The 18,052-nt window shown below is 41.9% G+C and overlaps 2 protein-coding genes across 3 annotated transcripts; one reads left to right on the top strand and one right to left on the bottom strand.

The window, feature by feature from the left end:
• Positions 1-7,137: 7,137 nt before the first annotated feature.
• Positions 7,138-12,162, bottom strand: slc2a9l1 (solute carrier family 2 member 9, like 1). The gene is made up of 12 exons (XM_084705982.1): positions 12,139-12,162; positions 11,600-11,695; positions 10,531-10,691; positions 10,267-10,391; positions 10,018-10,147; positions 9,731-9,879; positions 9,282-9,469; positions 8,995-9,105; positions 8,535-8,636; positions 8,063-8,138; positions 7,790-7,917; positions 7,138-7,323 (listed from the first exon to the last, which is right to left on the bottom strand). The coding sequence occupies exons 1-12, from the start codon at positions 12,160-12,162 to the stop codon at positions 7,138-7,140; spliced, it is 1,476 nt and encodes a 491-aa protein (XP_084562108.1).
• Positions 12,163-12,544: 382 nt separating this feature from the next.
• On the top strand, positions 12,545-15,850 carry psmd6 (proteasome 26S subunit, non-ATPase 6). Of its 2 annotated transcripts, none has more exons than XM_084706011.1 (8): positions 12,545-12,843; positions 13,121-13,326; positions 13,441-13,586; positions 13,705-13,924; positions 14,490-14,598; positions 14,722-14,890; positions 15,011-15,088; positions 15,616-15,850. In XM_084706011.1, exons 1-8 carry the CDS (start codon positions 12,699-12,701, stop codon positions 15,710-15,712), a joined length of 1,170 nt encoding a protein of 389 aa, XP_084562137.1. In that variant the 5' UTR covers positions 12,545-12,698; the 3' UTR covers positions 15,713-15,850. The 2 variants fall into 2 exon arrangements, with proteins under 2 accessions (XP_084562137.1, XP_084562138.1); XM_084706012.1 differs by lacking the exon at positions 15,616-15,850 and adding an exon at positions 15,194-15,343 and having other exon boundaries at positions 12,572-12,843.
• The last annotated feature ends 2,202 nt before the right edge of the window (positions 15,851-18,052 follow it).

Genomic DNA, 18,052 nt, shown 5'->3' with positions numbered 1-18,052 from the left:
TTTCTTGTAATGAAAACCTCAAACGGAGGTATGTCTGTGAAATCTTGTGACTGGCAGCCTTTCATGGCTCATTGACGACAGGAGCAGGACTCGGATGATTCCAAATGAGTTGCTTTTTAAAGAACGTCTTCAGAATGTGGCAGCCAATTAACCAATGTTCCTTACATTCCATTGGCCCAGGCATGCAAAGGCTTCCAGGGTCATGTGACTGTGCTATACTTGGCAGCATGGGATCTGCCTTAGACAGAACCCTGAAAGAGTCTGAGGTTTGCGTGTCGTAAGTGTAGCTGTGTCTGAGGAGCAGGATCGCTCTGTCTGTTGGCTGATGGTCATGTGTTTCTTACATTTAGTCATTTAGCAGACTTACTTACAGTAAGTACAGGGACATTACCCCCGAGGTTAGTAGGGTGAAGGGCCTTGCCCAAGGACACAACGTCATTTGGCACAGCCAGGAATCGAACCAGCAACCTTCTCATTACTAGCCCGATTCCCTAACCGCTCAGCCATCTGACTCCTTAGTTTCTTGAGAACAGCAATCCATGTTAGTTTGAAGGTGTGTCAACATTAGACATCCAAGTTGTCTGTTTCTTAGGGTTTTGAATGGCCAAATATGTCAGCCACTGTGTCATATTGATGGTTAGATGTTTGTAAAAGGTTTTATCTAGACACGGAATGTTGGTGTGATGGTCACTTTAATTCCAGGCTATGTTCTTGCCAATGGCTGTAAGCTGACAAAATGTTTGTGTTTGTTTGTATATTCTCTCATCTCGCTGCTGTGCATCTTTTAGCATGTCAGTTGTTGTCTATTTGAAGTCAAAATGAAGCTGGAACAGTTGTTTTGGAAGTCTCTGACAGACATAATTACCAGTCCTTAAGAGATAAAGGGCTCCAAATTACAGCTCAGCTCAGAGCAAACTAAAATAGCCCAATTCAATTATTTACAACTGAAGAATGTTGGTGTGTTATCTCCCCCCCCCACACACACACACACACAGTGCTCACAGACACACACAGCCCTCACACACACATACACACACACACACGGTGCTCACAGACACACACAGCCCTCACACACACATACACACACACACATAGTCCAGTTCCAGTGAATAGAAGATGCGTGACAGGAATGGCCAAGCCTTCACTGGTGCCTCCTACTATCTTATCATGTGTTCCCAATTACTATGGTAAGAATGCATACACTCTCACACAACAATTAAAGTAGCATTTGACCTTTGCCACAATCTCTACAATGTGGACATGGATGGAAATGGGATGTTTATCTATTAAATATTAAACCCATCCACTTTTCAACCAGATAATTGGTATTGTTTAGATATTGATTTTGGTATTGTAGTAGTAATTGTGTGCTAGCCCACTCTTGAGTATAGTCGTGGCCATAAGTTTTGGCAATGACAAATGTTGTGTTTAGCAAAGTTTGCTGGTTCAGTATTTGAGGAAAATGTTTTCACATGTTTTTATAGAATACTGGAATGCAATAAGGCACATTTCATATTTTTTAAAGCTTTTTTTTCAATATATGCAAATAGTCCCCTCTTTTACAGCAGTCAATCTGCTCTTAAAATCCAATCAGAATGACAGAGTGATTTCACCTGGCTAGAACTAGTTCACACTTTCCCCTGTGCTGATGATATGACTTACTGAAATTATGCTAGTATTTTATGCCAAGGCCCAGCAAGCTTTGCAAACACAAAATGTATGTCGCTCACAATACTTTTGGCCACGGCTGTATTTTCCCATATTCGGATCTGGCCATGAGGGTATAATTGGTGTCCATGACCTATAATCCTCTTTATAAACATATAGGAACAAGAGGGCAGAGGTGGATTTCTCGACCGATGACCTCCCAGAATCCTTCTTGGTAAATATTGCGTCGACTCATCCAGTCTTGCCTGAGTGCCTCTGGCCGTTCTGAAGCCCACTCCTCTCCTGAGGGTATGCTGTTAATACTGTGTGACAGTAACCCCTCTGTTTGGTATTAACTCCATCTGCTAGCCCCTCTACTGCACTCACACTGGGACTCCTGCACCCTCTCAAACCACCACTCACTGCTGGAACAGTCTGGAAGCACGAGAACCAAAACCGAGATGTATGTGGCAACAGTCAAACGTGTTCGTCAACACGTTTGAGTGTAAGCTAAAGGTTTAACTGTTAATGCAACTTTAGCCGTATGGCTGTGCCCCTGAACAATCCGTCACCCTGATTAGCTTGAGGCTGCTTTTTTATGGTTTAGGTTCATGATGTACTTGCTGATATGACACATTCAACATTCTGCCATGGGGGCTGTGCCAGTTTTTGGCTGGTTAATCCGCAGATCAAACGACTTGGGGGCAACTCATCATAATGGGGAGTGGCATGCTGGGTACCTTTATTCCTTGGTGCCAGAGGGGTCCGTCTGGTTCATGATGTCACGTCCCCGGCCCCCCGGCAGTGACTCATTAACGAGCTTAGGTCCCATCTGTGTGCCACCTGCACTAAATCACCATAACTACATTGCTTCTCTCTCTCTCTCTCTCTCTCTCTCTCTCTCTCTCTCTCTCTCTCTCTCTCTCTCTCTCTCTCTCTCTCTCTCTCTCTCTCTCCTTCTCTATCTTTCTAACCCTCCCTCTCCCCTCTTTCCACCTCTCTCTCTCTCTCTCTCTCTCTCTCTCTCTCTCTCTCTCTCTCTCTCTCTCTCTCTCTCTCTCTCTTCTCTATCTTTCTAACCCTCCCCCTCCCCTCTTTCCACCTCTCTCTCCCTCTTTCTCTCTCTCACTCTCTCTCTCTCTCTCTCTCTCACTCTCTCTCTCTTCTCTCTCTCTGTCTCTCTCTCCTTCTCTATCTTTCTAACCCTCCCCTTCTTTCTTTCCCCCTCTTTCTCCCTCCTTCTCTCTCCTTCTCTCTCTCTCTCTCTCTCTCTCTCTCCCCATCTCTTTCCCTACATTTCTCAAACCTATCGTGATGAATGGGCCTCTTTAGCCTTCAGCTGTAAATGAGCCAGAGATAGTCTATGATCTTCTTGTTTCAGGGTGTATTTTCCTCTGAGCTCCCGCAGACTGGTGCTCGCTCTAATCAGTGGTTCATAGCAGATGCTGTGGTTGAAACCATGACCAACCTAGAGACCATGACTATGACCATCGCAGAAAACTGAAAACACACACAGCACAGGACAGTGTAAACACAAGCCCCATACATGCAATACATCGACTTTACTACATTTATAAACAACTACCCTTGGTGTTATCCCCCTCATTTTTTCCAGAATGACCTTCAGCTTTGGGTATGCCTTTCTAGAATGATCTACAGTGACCCTCTAAATCCTCCACATCCAGTAGATTATCCCCCACTTAGCAAAAGCACCTTTTCAACAAAAGAAAATCTCAACTAAGTGGCCCTGGGTTTTGAATCCTATGGACACGTCGACCCCCCTGTCCTTGACACTGCATTAACCCGGAGCGATTCTGTGACCTTTCAGTAACTACGTTACAATTAGCACATCTCCATTGAGTCTGATTTCATTAATGCTCACATTGCCCTCCTCTGTTGTTTCCAACTGGGATTGTGTGTTTTCTGGAGTGCATCCAGTGTTCCCAGGCAGGAAGTGAAACGGTTGAAAGCAGGGACCTGGCCCACTTCTCACCTGAGTCCCAGAGGAGCTCCGACTGCAGCAGGCTTCCTCGCTCTGCAGAGGCTCTGGTCTTAGCAAAGGCTAAAGAAAACCGAAAATACCACCAGGTGTTATAAAACTGCTTTCAAGCTATGCCCCTGATTACTCTCTCAGAGTAATTGTGTCTGTTACACCTCTTAAGTCAACTATAGCAAGAAGGTCAACAGGAAGGTCAACAGGAAGGTCAACAGGAAAGCATGGACAAAAGCAACTCAATGAGGATTCATAGTAGGTTTCTTTGTTTTATTCTGATAAAATACTACCAACAAAATCTTATTCCACTATCATATGACAAATAGAAAACATGGACTACATACGATATAGGCCAGTGCTATTGTGTGTCACAAGAACAGATCCTCTTGCCTTGTCACCCTGCGTCAAGTGGGCCCACTGTCTTGTTGTTCTAACTATGCAGATTGACTGCGCCATCTGTTGATATTTTTGTGTCATTACAACCCTTTTGGAGCACTTAAAAGTGTGCGGTAGTAGTAGTGTGGTTATTTTTGATTGAATTAATTTCTGTCAAAAATGACAAACAGCTGTCACTTTGCACAACAAAACAAATTCTTATGTCTTCTTCTAATTAGGAAGATATCTTTTATTGACTAGCGACAGTATGGCTCTAATGTTGTCCTGATCACGTCCCCACCTCAGCAGCTGTCCTTCCCATTGAAGAGTACCACATGAAGAAGCACGGAAATCTCAGTGGCTGAAATCACAGTGACCGACCAGCCAAATCTTTGAGGCGGAGCCGTTATCCGTTACTATGGTTGCTCTAATTAATCCTCTGGTTAATCCCCACCAGAGATAACGAGGTACAGCGGGACGCCAACACAGCATCTCTCCCCGGCCAAGATAACGTCAATCAGTGAGCATCCTGGAGTGGGAGCAGTGCGGCTTCCGTGTTTAAGGGCTAATGAAGAGCTCCAGTCCTGGGGCAGCTGGTGGCCAGTGATAAGGGGGGTGAGAGCCCTCGAAGAGCCACATGATTATAGAAGTCTAGGGAGCCGGTGTAGAAGCTATGGGAAGCTGATTGGCTGGTCTGAAGGCTTCATACTATTGGGGTTATTGGAGGAGTGTCTCAGAGAGAAGCACAGGGAACTGGGAGTGTGGAGATTCATTGAGCAATGGTGGGAAAGTTATATATTTTTTTCCAATGGATGTGATCTTTGAAAAGGAAAACACATCAGGCAAATAATTCCTATAAACTGCAAAGCCATGCTGTGTTATGTAAACAGTACCTATGAAGAGGAAATGAGATCCAGTACATCGTACAAGTATATTCTTTAATTTATAGTATGGTAGTAGATGCATGTGACATCTATGATGTACTTCTCATTAGCTCTTTTTTTGGTCACACTCAACCTATCATAAAGAGCCCTGAATAGCAGCTAAAACATGGGCCTCGTTCACCAAATGTTCTTACGGACAAATTTGTTCTCAAACCCCACTTACGCAGTTTTCTCGAAGATTCTGGCATTCGCCAATGTTTTCTTATTTGGGATTTGTTCTTAGGTAAGAACAGAATTTACGCACCTCCAAGAGCACTCTTACGCACTATTGAGAGCTGACATGTTTGCACAAAATAAGTAGTTATACCTTTTTTGTCAGTTCGAATTTTAAATTGAATATACCTCTCCTTTATAATTTTCCAACTAATAATTTTCATAATTTTACACCTTTTTTTGTTTGTTTAATAAATACACACTACACTTACACTTCTGCTCATTTGTAATGCACTTGGAATTTCCATTGTGTATGAATTGTGCTTGGCCTATATAAATACAGTATTTTACAATCGCTATGAAAGTTTTTTCAATATCTTTAACAAGTTTCCTAAACTCTTAACACAGTGAGCACAACATCCGTCTGTGTAGGCTGTACAATTAACACATTTCTTGTTGCTTTGACACAAAATGCATAGAGTAAACACAAATTTCAAACGCTTGAACTTCTTTTACACACAAGCTCAACCAAGACCAAAACAATCGATTTTTACTGCCCAATTTAGCAATGCTTTCACACTGTCAGCAAAACAGATAACATCATGTTCAAAAAATTAATGATTGGCTAAAGTCAAAGTAAACAGCTGTTTATATTGTGAATTGAAACCGAAATATATCCCCTGTATTTTATTCTATTGCTACTGAGAAACAGCTGAAGTTATGCAAATACTGTAAATCACAGCTGATTCCCAACTAGGAAACACTCAGGTGTTGAGGTTCTTTCAATTGCATGACCATATGGTATAGACAGTAAAGAGAACCTTTGGGTTGATCTGGTGTGGGGAAAAAAACAATATAGAGCAACAAAAGAAAGTAAGAATACAGTAATGCCTGCACAAGGGAGAGGCAGACAAGTACCAGGACAAGGGAGAGGAGTGGGACAAGGGAGAGGGAGAGGAGTTAGAATGTGTGGTTGCGCTCAGAGATGGGCCAAAGCTCGGGTAATACTGTAAATGGAAGCTATATTGCATATTTCTTGTCCTGTTGCAAATGAAGCCTTTACTGCAGCAATTATGCTATGTCTTTTTTTTTCAATACAGTAACTGTACATTCTATAAAGCTGCTCTGAGATGGGTCATTCAAAAAACTGTAAACTAGCCTTGCTTTGCCTTCCATTCAAATCAATTATGTTAACGGGGAACTTTGCCATCAAATAATAAGTGACTTATCACCGTATTTATAGACCCAAAGTCGACTTATTCCGTACACCAGGACTACACCACACAATGGCGTATATTGCTGCTGCAAAATGTTGCAGATCGTTCCCTGAGGAGGAATCACATCTTCCTTGACCATACCGATTTATTTGCAGAGAGCGACAAGTAGGCTACCTTTTGGAACGCTTTAGGCTACCAAGAGCAGTCTTCATGGATATTTTTAACAGTCAAAAAAACAGTCCGTTTTTTTGCTAAAGAATTCAGATTTAAGTTAAACCATTAATTTTTTTACTTCATCAGTTCTGCGCACTTCTCCAGATACAGCGTTCACTGCATGAGTAATTGCATACCATGCATCGGTTTTATTTACTGATTTGTATCCACAGCCGACACTATTACGTAAATATGATGTGTCGTTTGTTGCTAACTTCTTGCAGCTGAACCTCCACTTCAGAATTATTATTACGTTTTTCTGTCTTTTGTCGAGGCTTCCACCGTCTTTACCACGTCGTTTTGACATTTCTCTGAGTGTGCACACTTCCCTGCCATATCATGCCCTTTCATGGGAATTAACGGGGCGTTTGCCTATTCTAAATAGGGGCAACGGGGCACGAGCTTTCAACTTACGAAATATCGGGATTCATCATTCTAAGAACACACCTGCGAACAATTCTGCTGTTTAAGAACGCTTCATTAATCACACGTAGATTTTTCTTAAGAACTTTCTTAATAACAAATTTAAGAAATAACTTAGGAAGATATTGGTGAATTGTTCCCTTCTTCCAGCAGTTCTTCAATCTCTGACACCTCATAATCTGGTCTCTATGGCTTTATCATCACAGGGGGGTTTCCCACACAAGTGAATGTTCTGGAACTCCTCCTTGATCTCCAGCAGGGTTCTGCCTTTGGTCTCCGGGAGGATGAAGAAGATGTAGGTGCTGGCTAGCAGACACATGCAGGAGAAGAGCAGGAAGCAGAAGGACTGGAGCTCCACCTGCAGACACGAGGACACAGGTCAAATCAAATGTATTTGTATAGCCCTTTTTACATGCAAGCATGTCACAGAGGGCTTCACATACGCCCATAGAACTGCCCCTCAACCAACCTAAACCCTCAAGGAAGACAAGGAAAAACTTCCAACATGAGAAAAAATTGAAGAAACCTTGGCAGGAGCAATTCAGAGAGGGAACCCCTCCTCCAGAGACGGTTGGTAAGAGAGAGGAGCAGAACACAGGCTAAACATAGTCATACAGTGCCAAAGGTGTGAAAGACCAAGGACTCACACTGCAGCGTAGGCAGGAAGCGCATCTCACCTCCTGTCATTAAGCTCCTGCTCTATTGTTCCATTCAGAGCCAAGACACTTATCAGTTAAACCTCAATTCCTGTGATGTCTAAATTAGAGCTCACATGAACAGCTAGTTCATTCAGACGTGACCAGAGTTTTAAGTGGATGACTTACAAGGAGAAAGGGAAAGGCCAGGCCCAAGATAGCGAAGCCTAGCCAGCGCTGGATACCTACGAAGACAAACGCTGCTGGCCGGCATGACTGGATGAAAAGCTCATGGGTGAGAGAGGGCAACACTCCAGCTGTAGAAAGACCAAGGAGGAACACTAGTCAGATCAACAACCACAGCCTTGGATGTGTATTATTGTAACTATGATACCATAGAGGGTAGCATTCTGTCCAAATCCAATCCATAGCCATACTACATGTACTGTATTGTAGACATACCTGGTCCTCCACTATAGAAGATTATGAAGAGGAATATCAAGCCAACAGTGCTGTATGGAATCCAGTAGCTGTGGTCCTGGAAGCAGATACAAAACTCAAGTACATAAGGTCCTGGAAGCAGATACAAAACTCAAGTACATAAGGTCCTGGAAGCAGATACAAAACTCAAGTACATAAGGTCCTGGAAGCAGATACAAAACTCAAGTACATAAGGTCCTGGAAGCAGATACAAAACTCAAGTACATAAGGTCCGGGAAGCAGACACATAACAAGATAACTGAACATAAAGGGCCACACTTTAACGGTGACATTTGTGTCTGTGGCTCCTGCTGCTTACAGATATAACCTATGTCACATTATTTTAGTATCAAAGTGAGGTAAGGCCCTCCAAACACCCCCAAGTGCACACACACACACACACACACACACACACACACACTAGCTCCCTTCCGCCACAGAGCTCAGAGGTCACCTTGAGGTTGAGCGTGGCGGTGATTAATACCATGATGGCCGACATGGCTCCAAAGCCCCCCCAGAGCAGCGGCCTCCTCCCCACACTCTCGATCAGCAGGCCCTGGGTGACAGGGAGACACACAGAGAGCTGTGGCTGCCCTCTCACAGGGGAGGGAACCAGAACCCTGCCACAACTTTCCCCATCCATCTAACGCTGTGGTGCGAAGACAGCGGAGACAGCAGAGCTAAGAGGTCTCCGTGATGATTTATCGTCGGGAAGCCCAAGAGAGGCCGTGGCCTCTTAGTGACAGAGTCCACCTGTAGGGGAGCCGTTGCTGCTGTATTTAGGGGACGATCTCAGCCGTTACAGTCCTGTTAGCGATAACATCTCTTTCGGTTGCTAGGGAAGGGTGAAATACCTCCTCTGCAGGTGTGATTGTGGTGTTCATGTGTAAGCGGTGCATTTCCTCAGGACTCACACATGTGATGGAGGTGAGTACCTCAGCCGCTCCCACACCCAGCGTCACATAGCGGACCTTATCCTGGGGAATACCAGCGTTCAGAAAGATGTCATAGGAGAACACACTGATCTGAGAGGAGAGAGAGAAAGCGAGAGAGAGAGATAGAGAGAGAGAGAGAGAGAGAGAGAGAGAGAGAGAGAGAGAGAGAGAGAGTACATTTAGTTCCTCGGATTGTAAGGTAGAGCAGCGTAGATAATGCCAGCCTGCTCCAGAGGTAATGTAAGGGTAGAGTTTAGCATCCTTACAGCCGAGAGACCACTAAACTGGATGCAGCCATAGATCACCATCATGGTGAGCAGCTGCCAGCGTACACTCCTGTCTCTCAGCAGCTCCAACAGGCTCTTGGAGTGAACCCCCCTAATGGCAGTCTGCTCCATCACCATCTCTTGAATCTCCAGCTTGTAATCACCTCCGCCCCACAGACTCTGAAGCGCTGGGGGACACACAATCATTTCAGATATAAATGATCATCCAGCACGGCTCATAGTGACTGTGTTTTGTTTGGCAATACTTTAGGGGACTTAAATTGTTAATGTCAACTCAGATATTCTCCTACATTCAGTATAATTACGGTTTGTATACATTTGCATAGCACTCAGTGTTCCATTGTTTCAGTTATTGCAGTTGTTGCACTGTCCAAAGGCCCTTTGGACAGTAGATTTCAGCATGAATGACTGTGCGGAAATATCCCAACCTTCTTTGCATGCCTCTGTGTCTCCCTTCTCTATTAATGAGTATCTGGGGGCCTCAGGAAAGAAGGGCAGGATGACCAGCTGAACAACGGAGAAACATGTTGGGACACACAGGAGGATGTTCCACAAGTCCTCACGGCCAAGAATCTCCCTGAGAAAACACAATACCCACTGTCAAGTCTATTCAACAAATCAATAGATATCTGTTAACATATTGTGTATTACATAACACTACATTGATTGGTTGACGACAAGCACAACGGAAAGTCAAATGATCTTTATACTGTACCTTAGACCAACAACTTGTCCTGCAAGTTTACCCATAGATACAAAGGTAGCTGAGGTTAAAATGACTAAACCTCTGATCCTTTTGGGGGAACTCTCTCCCAAGTAAATGACATGGAGGTTTCCTCCTAAACCTGAGTTTGACACACACAAGTAACACTGACAGCCTGACATCTATGTGATTTTGTTGTAATAACAGATGATGATACAACTTTCGATTCAGGCTATATTAAGTCGTCAATGTTAGACCTACCTGCTGTGAATCCATACAGGAATCGTGCCACTAGGACCATCTCAAAGGAATTTGCTTCCTTGCTTGTAAACATGATCACTGAAGCAACAATGCTTATTACATTGTTGTAAATCGTCGCTCTCTTTCTGTAGATAAAACCAAGTTGTACATGGGCAACATAATATTTTTCTCCCGGTATACATTCAGTTAGATGGTCAATTCATTCATTACATATTGTCTGTCCCAGAGGCTGGTCTCTTTTGTGTTGAAAAATGGGCCAATTACCTCCCAAATGCCTCAGCCACACTTCGAACACTCACAGAGCCAAACAGCCCCCCTACAGCATAGATGGACACAACAGCTGACCAGATGAGGGTGACTGTCTGTGAAGCGGCAGGCTCCTCATATCTCCCAGACCAACTGCTATTGATGAAGCGTTGGATATACTGAAAACACATACAAGGTCAAAACAAGTATTGTTTCCTTCAAGCAGAGATGGGAATTAGCAAAGTATTTATGCACTTAAGAAGATTTTTCTGGTATCAGTATTTTACTATTTATTTTTCTGACAACTTTTCACTTTCACTCCTTAAATGTTTTTTACACAAATATCTGTACTTTTTTACTTCTTACATTTTCAAACCAGGCTTGTTACTTTAGTTTAAATCTGTATTTGGTGGCATGATCCATATGATTTCTTGTCATTTCAACACTGTTGTTACACTGTCATTCTGCATAAATTGTGTAAATGTTGTATGTAACTAATAAAAAAATGTATAACACCTCAAGTGACTTTTGTGCATGGACAAGCAAAACGCAAATGTACTTGTCCAAATGACAAGTGCCTCAAAAAGTTCATGTCAAGCCCTGTTTACACTGTTGTTACACTGTTGTCACATTGTGATTACACTGTTGTTACATTGTTGCACAGTAGTTGCACACAAGTATATGTCACAGCCTATACTTATTTACTTTAACTTGAGTGAAAGGGTGTAGTCAGTACTTTTACCAGTCTTTTTAAACATGAGTATCTGTACTTCTACTTGAGTGAAGGATGTGTGTACTTTTGCAATCTCTGCCTACAAGTTTGTGCCAGAGCCTGCCAAGGTACCACAGCAGTTGTGTGAAGTGTAACAAGATGGGGATAGTCATGAACCTTGAACAAACGGTGCGTTCGCCATCTGTGCCCTGTCAAGTAATCTAACAGCAGGTTAGCTTCTCACTCATCCTACTATTTTAGAAAGTATTGACACAATCCTTTAAATTCATGAGTGGATGGACCAGGACTACATCCCTCTTCCATTTATTCTCAACAACTAGTAGATTATACTGAATGAAGAAATGTTTATCTTACTGGTGAGGGTGAACTGAGGACGGTGACATGAAATCCGTTTTGAAAGGATCCTCCAATCCCCAGAACTATGATGAACAACCAAGCATTCCCATGGGTCTGGAAGGTAGGACAAGAGAGGTGTGTGCTTCTCTGTCAAAATGTACTCATACCTTTATCACAATTTACCACATCAAAATGTTACACCACTAGACATTGTACTATAATTCTATAGAGTATAATGCTTTTGGGTATGATCATTTCTCACATCATAACAGATTAAAATGTTGCTGAGTCATGGGCCTCCCATTACAAGGGTATTGCTGGCCAATTGCACGAATCTATTGTAGATCATATTTTAAATTACGTCAATACAACAAAATATTATCTAAACGTCTTTTTCTTAATACTTGTTTTATAAATGCCTTGATCGTTCTGCCTATGATAAAAACTCAGATTATTCTTGGGTTGCCTAATGTATTATTATGTATTATTTTTTACAATCAACATCGCCTTACATAATGAATACTGTTGCAATAAAATGTAATTAAAAGTTTGATTACCAGTTGACTCAGAAAACCCTCCATTATGTCTCACTTGTGAAGTCCATTCAACACTCATGTACCCATGTTCTCATGTACATCCATTCAGCCCTGTTAGATATTGTAAGTGTATGATTAATCTTTTACTTCTTCAAGGGAAGGAAGAGGAACTATAACATCAAGCAGTCAGAGAGACAGTCTCATTGGTCATGTGTTTAGTATTGTTTTAAATCCAATATGTAACATTTGTTCGGTAAAAAACCCCACAAAATCACGTTTGTCCATATTTTATTATATATATAAATTTATTTGTGATTTTTTTTTATTTTGTACATTTTGTACTTGTAGTTCATTTATTGAAAATGCAGTCACATCTTCATCCAGCAGACGGCAGTAAATACATAACTGGATACCCGGCTCTAAATATGTCTTTGTCTTTCTTCCTCTCTGGTTGTCGGTCTGGCGGAAGTAGCAAGTTCAGTGTTTTCTGTAGTCATCGTCAGCTGGCTAGTAGACGATAGCATTTTGACTTATTTCTTAACAAAACATTTGTGTTTTGATTCTCTTTTATACTTGCAAAAATGCCGTTAGAGAATCTGGAAGAAGAAGGTTTGCCTAAGAACCCTGATCTTAGGATAGCACAGCTGAAATTTTTGCTCACGATGGATGGTCACCGACAAGATGCTAAAGTGAAGACGGAGCTCATGGACTCCATAAAAGAGAACAGTAAGTGGTCAATCAAAAAATATCTAATGTTATTTAAAATTAAATATTTTACAAACCACTGGATATCTTGTAATTTGCTAGCTTTGAGTAAAGCCTTGAACCCCGTTGTTGACAGTTGCCAACTAACAGTGGGGCTAGCCTAAGCTAGCCCAGCTAGCACGCTAGGTAGCAAGCTAAAATGTTTAGCATGGGAAACAGCGCTTCTTGGCTACGTAGCTAGCAATATTCATAGCAAAATGACTTGGCATGTTGTGATGATGGTGTTCTCTTGTTTTAGACATGGCTCCTTACTACGAGGGCCTGTGCAAGGACCTGAAGTGGCAGCTTGACACAGATTTGCAGAGCAAGATGAAGAAGGCCAACGAGGAAGAGCTTAAACGCCTGGATGATGTGCTTGAAGATGCGGAGAAAAACCTGGGCGAGAGTGAAATCCGAGATGCTATGATGGCCAAAGCAGAATACCTCATTAGAATTGGGGATAAGGTGCTTTAGATTTTTAAATGACTTAAAATGTAACCATGTAATCAGCCTGACCTTTTGTCACCAGGTGTTTTGTCATTAACTGCAATGTGTGTTATGTCTTGGGTCTTTGATCAGGAGGGTGCACTCACTGCCTTCAGGAAGACCTATGAAAAGACTGTTGCCTTGGGCCATCGGCTAGACATTGTGTTCTACCTTCTGAGGATTGGACTCTTCTACATGGACAGTGACCTCATCACACGCAATACTGAGAAAGCCAAAAGGTAGTGTTAAACGACAAATTGTACCAAACACTTGTATTTCCTTATGACAAGCAACCAATCAACAGTCACACCACAGTTTTGAATGTTTACAGTTCCCCCTGTGTTTCTGTCTCTGCAGCCTTATCGAAGAAGGGGGCGACTGGGACAGGAGGAACCGTCTGAAGGTGTACCAGGGCCTGTACTGTGTAGCCATCAGGGACTTCAAACAGGCAGCTGAGCTCTTCCTGGACACGGTGTCCACCTTCACCTCCTATGAGCTCATGGACTACAAGACCTTCGTCACATACACAGTCTACGTCTGCATGATCGCCCTCAAGAGGCCTGACCTCCGTGAGAAGGTGGGTGATGGATAGGGCCTCGCTGCTACTCGTGGTGGTGTTAAGACAACCTGGATGTGTTCAGGTTAGGGCTGGGCGATATATAAAAAATATCTTGATATTTTCAAAAGTTTTACGATATTCAATATATATCTTGATATGTTGGCTTTTGCATTTAAATAAATAAATAAAAACATGATTTTGTTTTGCCCCCATAAGAAAACAACAAACAATTTAAGCATTTGCCATAACATGGTACTTGCAACTTGACAAAATGGACCTCACATGGAACAATTCATGCTGAGGTTCTTATGTGACAGGACCAAGAGAGAGCAAAAGATGCAATGTGCAAATGCAATTTTCAGTTTGTGCACGGTGTGTGTGTGTGTGTGTGAACACAGAGGAGCCAGACAGTGATCTTAAAACAAGGACCAGCAAAACATAAATGTTTTTACATCGTCGTTATTGCGAGATTATCACTAATATTCGATAAATCGCCCAACAATAATTCAGGTGTGTTATATTTCAACTACTCTGCAATATGGAGACTGACAATGTGCTCCCCTTCACCCCCCCCCCCCCACAGGTGATTAAGGGAGCTGAGATCCTGGAGGTGCTTCACAGTCTGCCTGCAGTTCGTCAGTACCTCTTCTCTCTGTACGAGTGCCGTTACTCTGTCTTCTTCCAGTCACTGGGTAAATGACACTTTCAGATCAATATTCCGATCCGGCACCACTTCTGTTAATCCCATCTTAAAGTTGTCGTATCCCTCAGGAGTTAAATGGGTGATATTTCCTTTTTTTTTTGCCCTTGTGCAGCAACGGTGGAGCAGGAGATGAAGAAGGACTGGCTGTTCGCCCCCCACTACCGTTACTACGTGAGGGAGATGCGGATCCACGCCTACAGCCAGCTGCTGGAGTCTTACCGCTCCCTCACCCTGGGCTATATGGCCGAGGCTTTCGGAGTCAGCACAGAGTTCATCGACCAGTGAGTCACGGCTGGAACATCTCTGGCACATTTGTATTAGGCTTATCCTAAGACTACGCTTTTTAAAGTAAAATATTGCAGTTGACTAATATTACAATTGTTGTGGTTTTTGTCTCTCAGGGAACTCTCTCGATTTATAGCTGCTGGACGCCTCCATTGCAAAATAGACAAAGTGAACGAGATAGTGGAAACCAACAGGTAAATATGTTGTTTTGCATGATTTATTAAGTTGGGAGTGCAGTTTCCAAATGCTGGATTGACAAGTATCAGAGCTCATTGGTATAATATTCCTGTGTTTTCCAGACCTGATAGTAAGAACTGGCAGTATCAGAGCTCATTGGTATAATATTCCTGTGTTTTCCAGACCTGATAGTAAGAACTGGCAGTATCAGAGCTCATTGGTATATATTCCTGTGTTTTCCAGACCTGATAGTAAGAACTGGCAGTATCAGAGCTCATTGGTATATATTCCTGTGTTTTCCAGACCTGATAGTAAGAACTGGCAGTATCAGAGCTCATTGGTATATATTCCTGTGTTTTCCAGACCTGATAGTAAGAACTGGCAGTATCAGAGCTCATTGGTATATATTCCTGTGTTTTCCAGACCTGATAGTAAGAACTGGCAGTATCAGAGCTCATTGGTATATATTCCTGTGTTTTCCAGACCTGATAGTAAGAACTGGCAGTATCAGAGCTCATTGGTATAATATTCCTGTGTTTTCCAGACCTGATAGTAAGAACTGGCAGTATCAGGAGACCATCAAGAAAGGGGACCTGCTGCTGAACAGAGTTCAGAAGCTGTCCAGAGTCATCAACATGTAGCACGGCCCATGTAGGAGTCGGCTGACGTCACGTGGGAGGAACACATGGGGTTTTCTGTTGTACCAGTGTCCACACCAATAGTTTGTCTGAAAAAGTGACCCTTATATTGTGTATATAATAAAAAAATCTTTTCGGTGACCCAGTTTTGTTGAAGACTGAGCACACTACTGGAAGTGATATCTGAATCTTGTTCAATCATCTGTGTGGTCGTGGGTAGATCTGTGTTCATAAGGACCACTGTCTGATTTTTAATCATGTAGCTGAAGTGTAATGCAATCCCATGGGAGATTAAATACAGGGTTCCTACAGGTTTCAGTAAGTCAAATTTAAGACAATTTTAAGACTAGAAAGATTGAAATTTAAGACCTACACGACACATTACCCCAAACAAAATCAAAGAAATTCTGAAAAAAAAACAGTTTCAATGAATTCAGCCACTGAAAATGTATCATTTATTGAATTTACAGATCAAGCAATCACATTAGTAATTTAACGGGGGGACTCCGTGGTGTAGTGGGTTGAGACCTAGGGCCTACACCACAGTGACCTGCAGTGTAGTGCCAAACACATCCGTGGGCCCAGATCTCTGTAACCCCAGCACACTCCCGACTGTCCTGATCCCCTGTCCCAACTGTCTTTCCAGGTACCCAACTGTCCCACCAGGAACGGCTCAACCAAGAGTCTAAAAAGAAATGCCAACAAACGTTTGTTAATCTCAGGAAGATTGTCTTTAGTTTGGTTAGAAACAGAGTGCGAATTATTCAATAATAGTTAGGAATGTCAGCTTCTTCTTCAGGGCGTTAAGTCATATTTACGATTACAGGTAAGAAGAACAATATATAAATGTATCAACCCCCTTGACCTGTTCTTTTGACCTTATTTGGGGGGGTCCAAGTCTTAAATAGGAGGGGTCAAAGGCCCCTGTGATTTGAACCCTGGACTCTAGAGCTCCGCTTTGTAGGCTATGACTCAATACTTCTTTGCTACTTTGTAATACATTTCTGCGGCCAACGTTTCTGGAAATGAACGAGGGTAAAACCTTTTTTAGACCTAACAATAAAAATGTAAGACCTCTGAAGAAAATCTGGCCCTTTTTAAGACGTTTTAAGACCTTAAATTTAATTTAAGGTATTTTAGATACTATACTTTAAGACCCCACGGGAACCCTGTAAATAACAAAATGCTTAATAGTAAATCCTGTAATTTTTTTGAAAATAGTACTATAGAAAAGAGGCCAAGACAGTTTACTTTTCATATAAATAGCAGTATAAATTATTTTTATTTACAGAAACCTGTTACAAAACAAATAGACTATACAATCTTTTTCTTTAAATATTAAGTAAATCTAACCTAACATGTTTTGTTCATGAATTACGTAGCAGCCAATACACAGAAGTCCAGCTGATCAAATTATTTTGATAATGTATACAAAAAAGGAAAATCATCTATACACGCTTTTACATAGAAGGAGTATATACTTGGGAATTTCCTCCCACAAGCAAGTTGTGTTCTCTCACTTTCACATTCCAAGTATATGGTGCTTGATGGATAATATATATAAAAAAAATCTTTGCAACGTTTCCATCACATGAAAACAAGGTCAAGAGTTGTCAGTGGAGTTCAAGGGTAAACAAAACTAAACCTGTGACCAACAAATTCTAGTAGACCTAGGAAGGTCAGCAAGCTCAGGACTGCCTAGAAATCTAGACTTCTCTCATCATGGAAAACTTTGATAAAAGAAAAAAAATAACACTGTGTTGCTTACCAGCTAGCTGACAGATTTGACCACATTTAGAGTTCATAGGCAGATTTGAAAAGCAAGCTCCTAAAACACTTTTAACATTCAAGTAAGGTAAAACTTAAACGACAAAGCTGTCCTTAAACAGTCAGTGAGAAACAAATTCAGGCACTTATTTTATTATTTTCTAAAAGCGGCAAACTAAGAATTTCTTTAAAAAGCTGTGATTCAAATTACAATGTTTGGCAACAATGAAGCAAGCAGTCACACTGTTTGAAGTGTTCCATCTTCCTTTCTTTAGTGATTGCTTTAGTCCCTTCAGCCTTCAAGGAAAATAAGTGTTTCAATTGTGAAATGTTTAAAATCGTCTTCAACAAAGTGAATGACCGACTCCATGGAAATTGGTTAGAGAACAACCTCTAGCCTCTAGGGCATAACAAGCTATGTGGGTCACAAAAAAAAATAAAAATCATGTTTCGATACAGAGGCAACTTAATAGTAAAAGCACAGGTGAGACCTTGAAAAATGTAAATAATGTCTTCTGTCAAACTCTCATGCCACAGAGACAACCCCTTCACCTTTATACAGGAGCTCAGTACATG

This window comes from Hypomesus nipponensis, chromosome 9 (assembly GCF_054491055.1).
Source record: "Hypomesus nipponensis isolate SF chromosome 9, ASM5449105v1, whole genome shotgun sequence".
Lineage (NCBI taxonomy): Eukaryota > Metazoa > Chordata > Actinopteri > Osmeriformes > Osmeridae > Hypomesus > Hypomesus nipponensis.
The sequence above is the reverse complement of the archived record's forward strand: the minus strand, read 5'-3'. Positions and strand labels throughout refer to the sequence as shown.

Coding starts and splice junctions, on each gene's coding strand:
- slc2a9l1 (XM_084705982.1), bottom strand. CDS start 12,162: ATGGAGGGTTTTCTGAGTCAACTG. Junction 11,696..12,138: donor AGGGTTTTCTGAGTCAACTG/GTAATCAAACTT, acceptor CCTACCTTCCAG/ACCCATGGGAATGCTTGGTT. Junction 7,324..7,789: donor TGGCCTTTCCCTTTCTCCTT/GTAAGTCATCCA, acceptor TCGTGTCTGCAG/GTGGAGCTCCAGTCCTTCTG.
- psmd6 (XM_084706011.1), top strand. CDS start 12,699: ATGCCGTTAGAGAATCTGGAAGAAGAAGGTTTGCCTAAGAACCCTGAT. Junction 13,327..13,440: donor TCATTAGAATTGGGGATAAG/GTGCTTTAGATT, acceptor GTCTTTGATCAG/GAGGGTGCACTCACTGCCTT. Junction 14,599..14,721: donor TGTCTTCTTCCAGTCACTGG/GTAAATGACACT, acceptor GCCCTTGTGCAG/CAACGGTGGAGCAGGAGATG.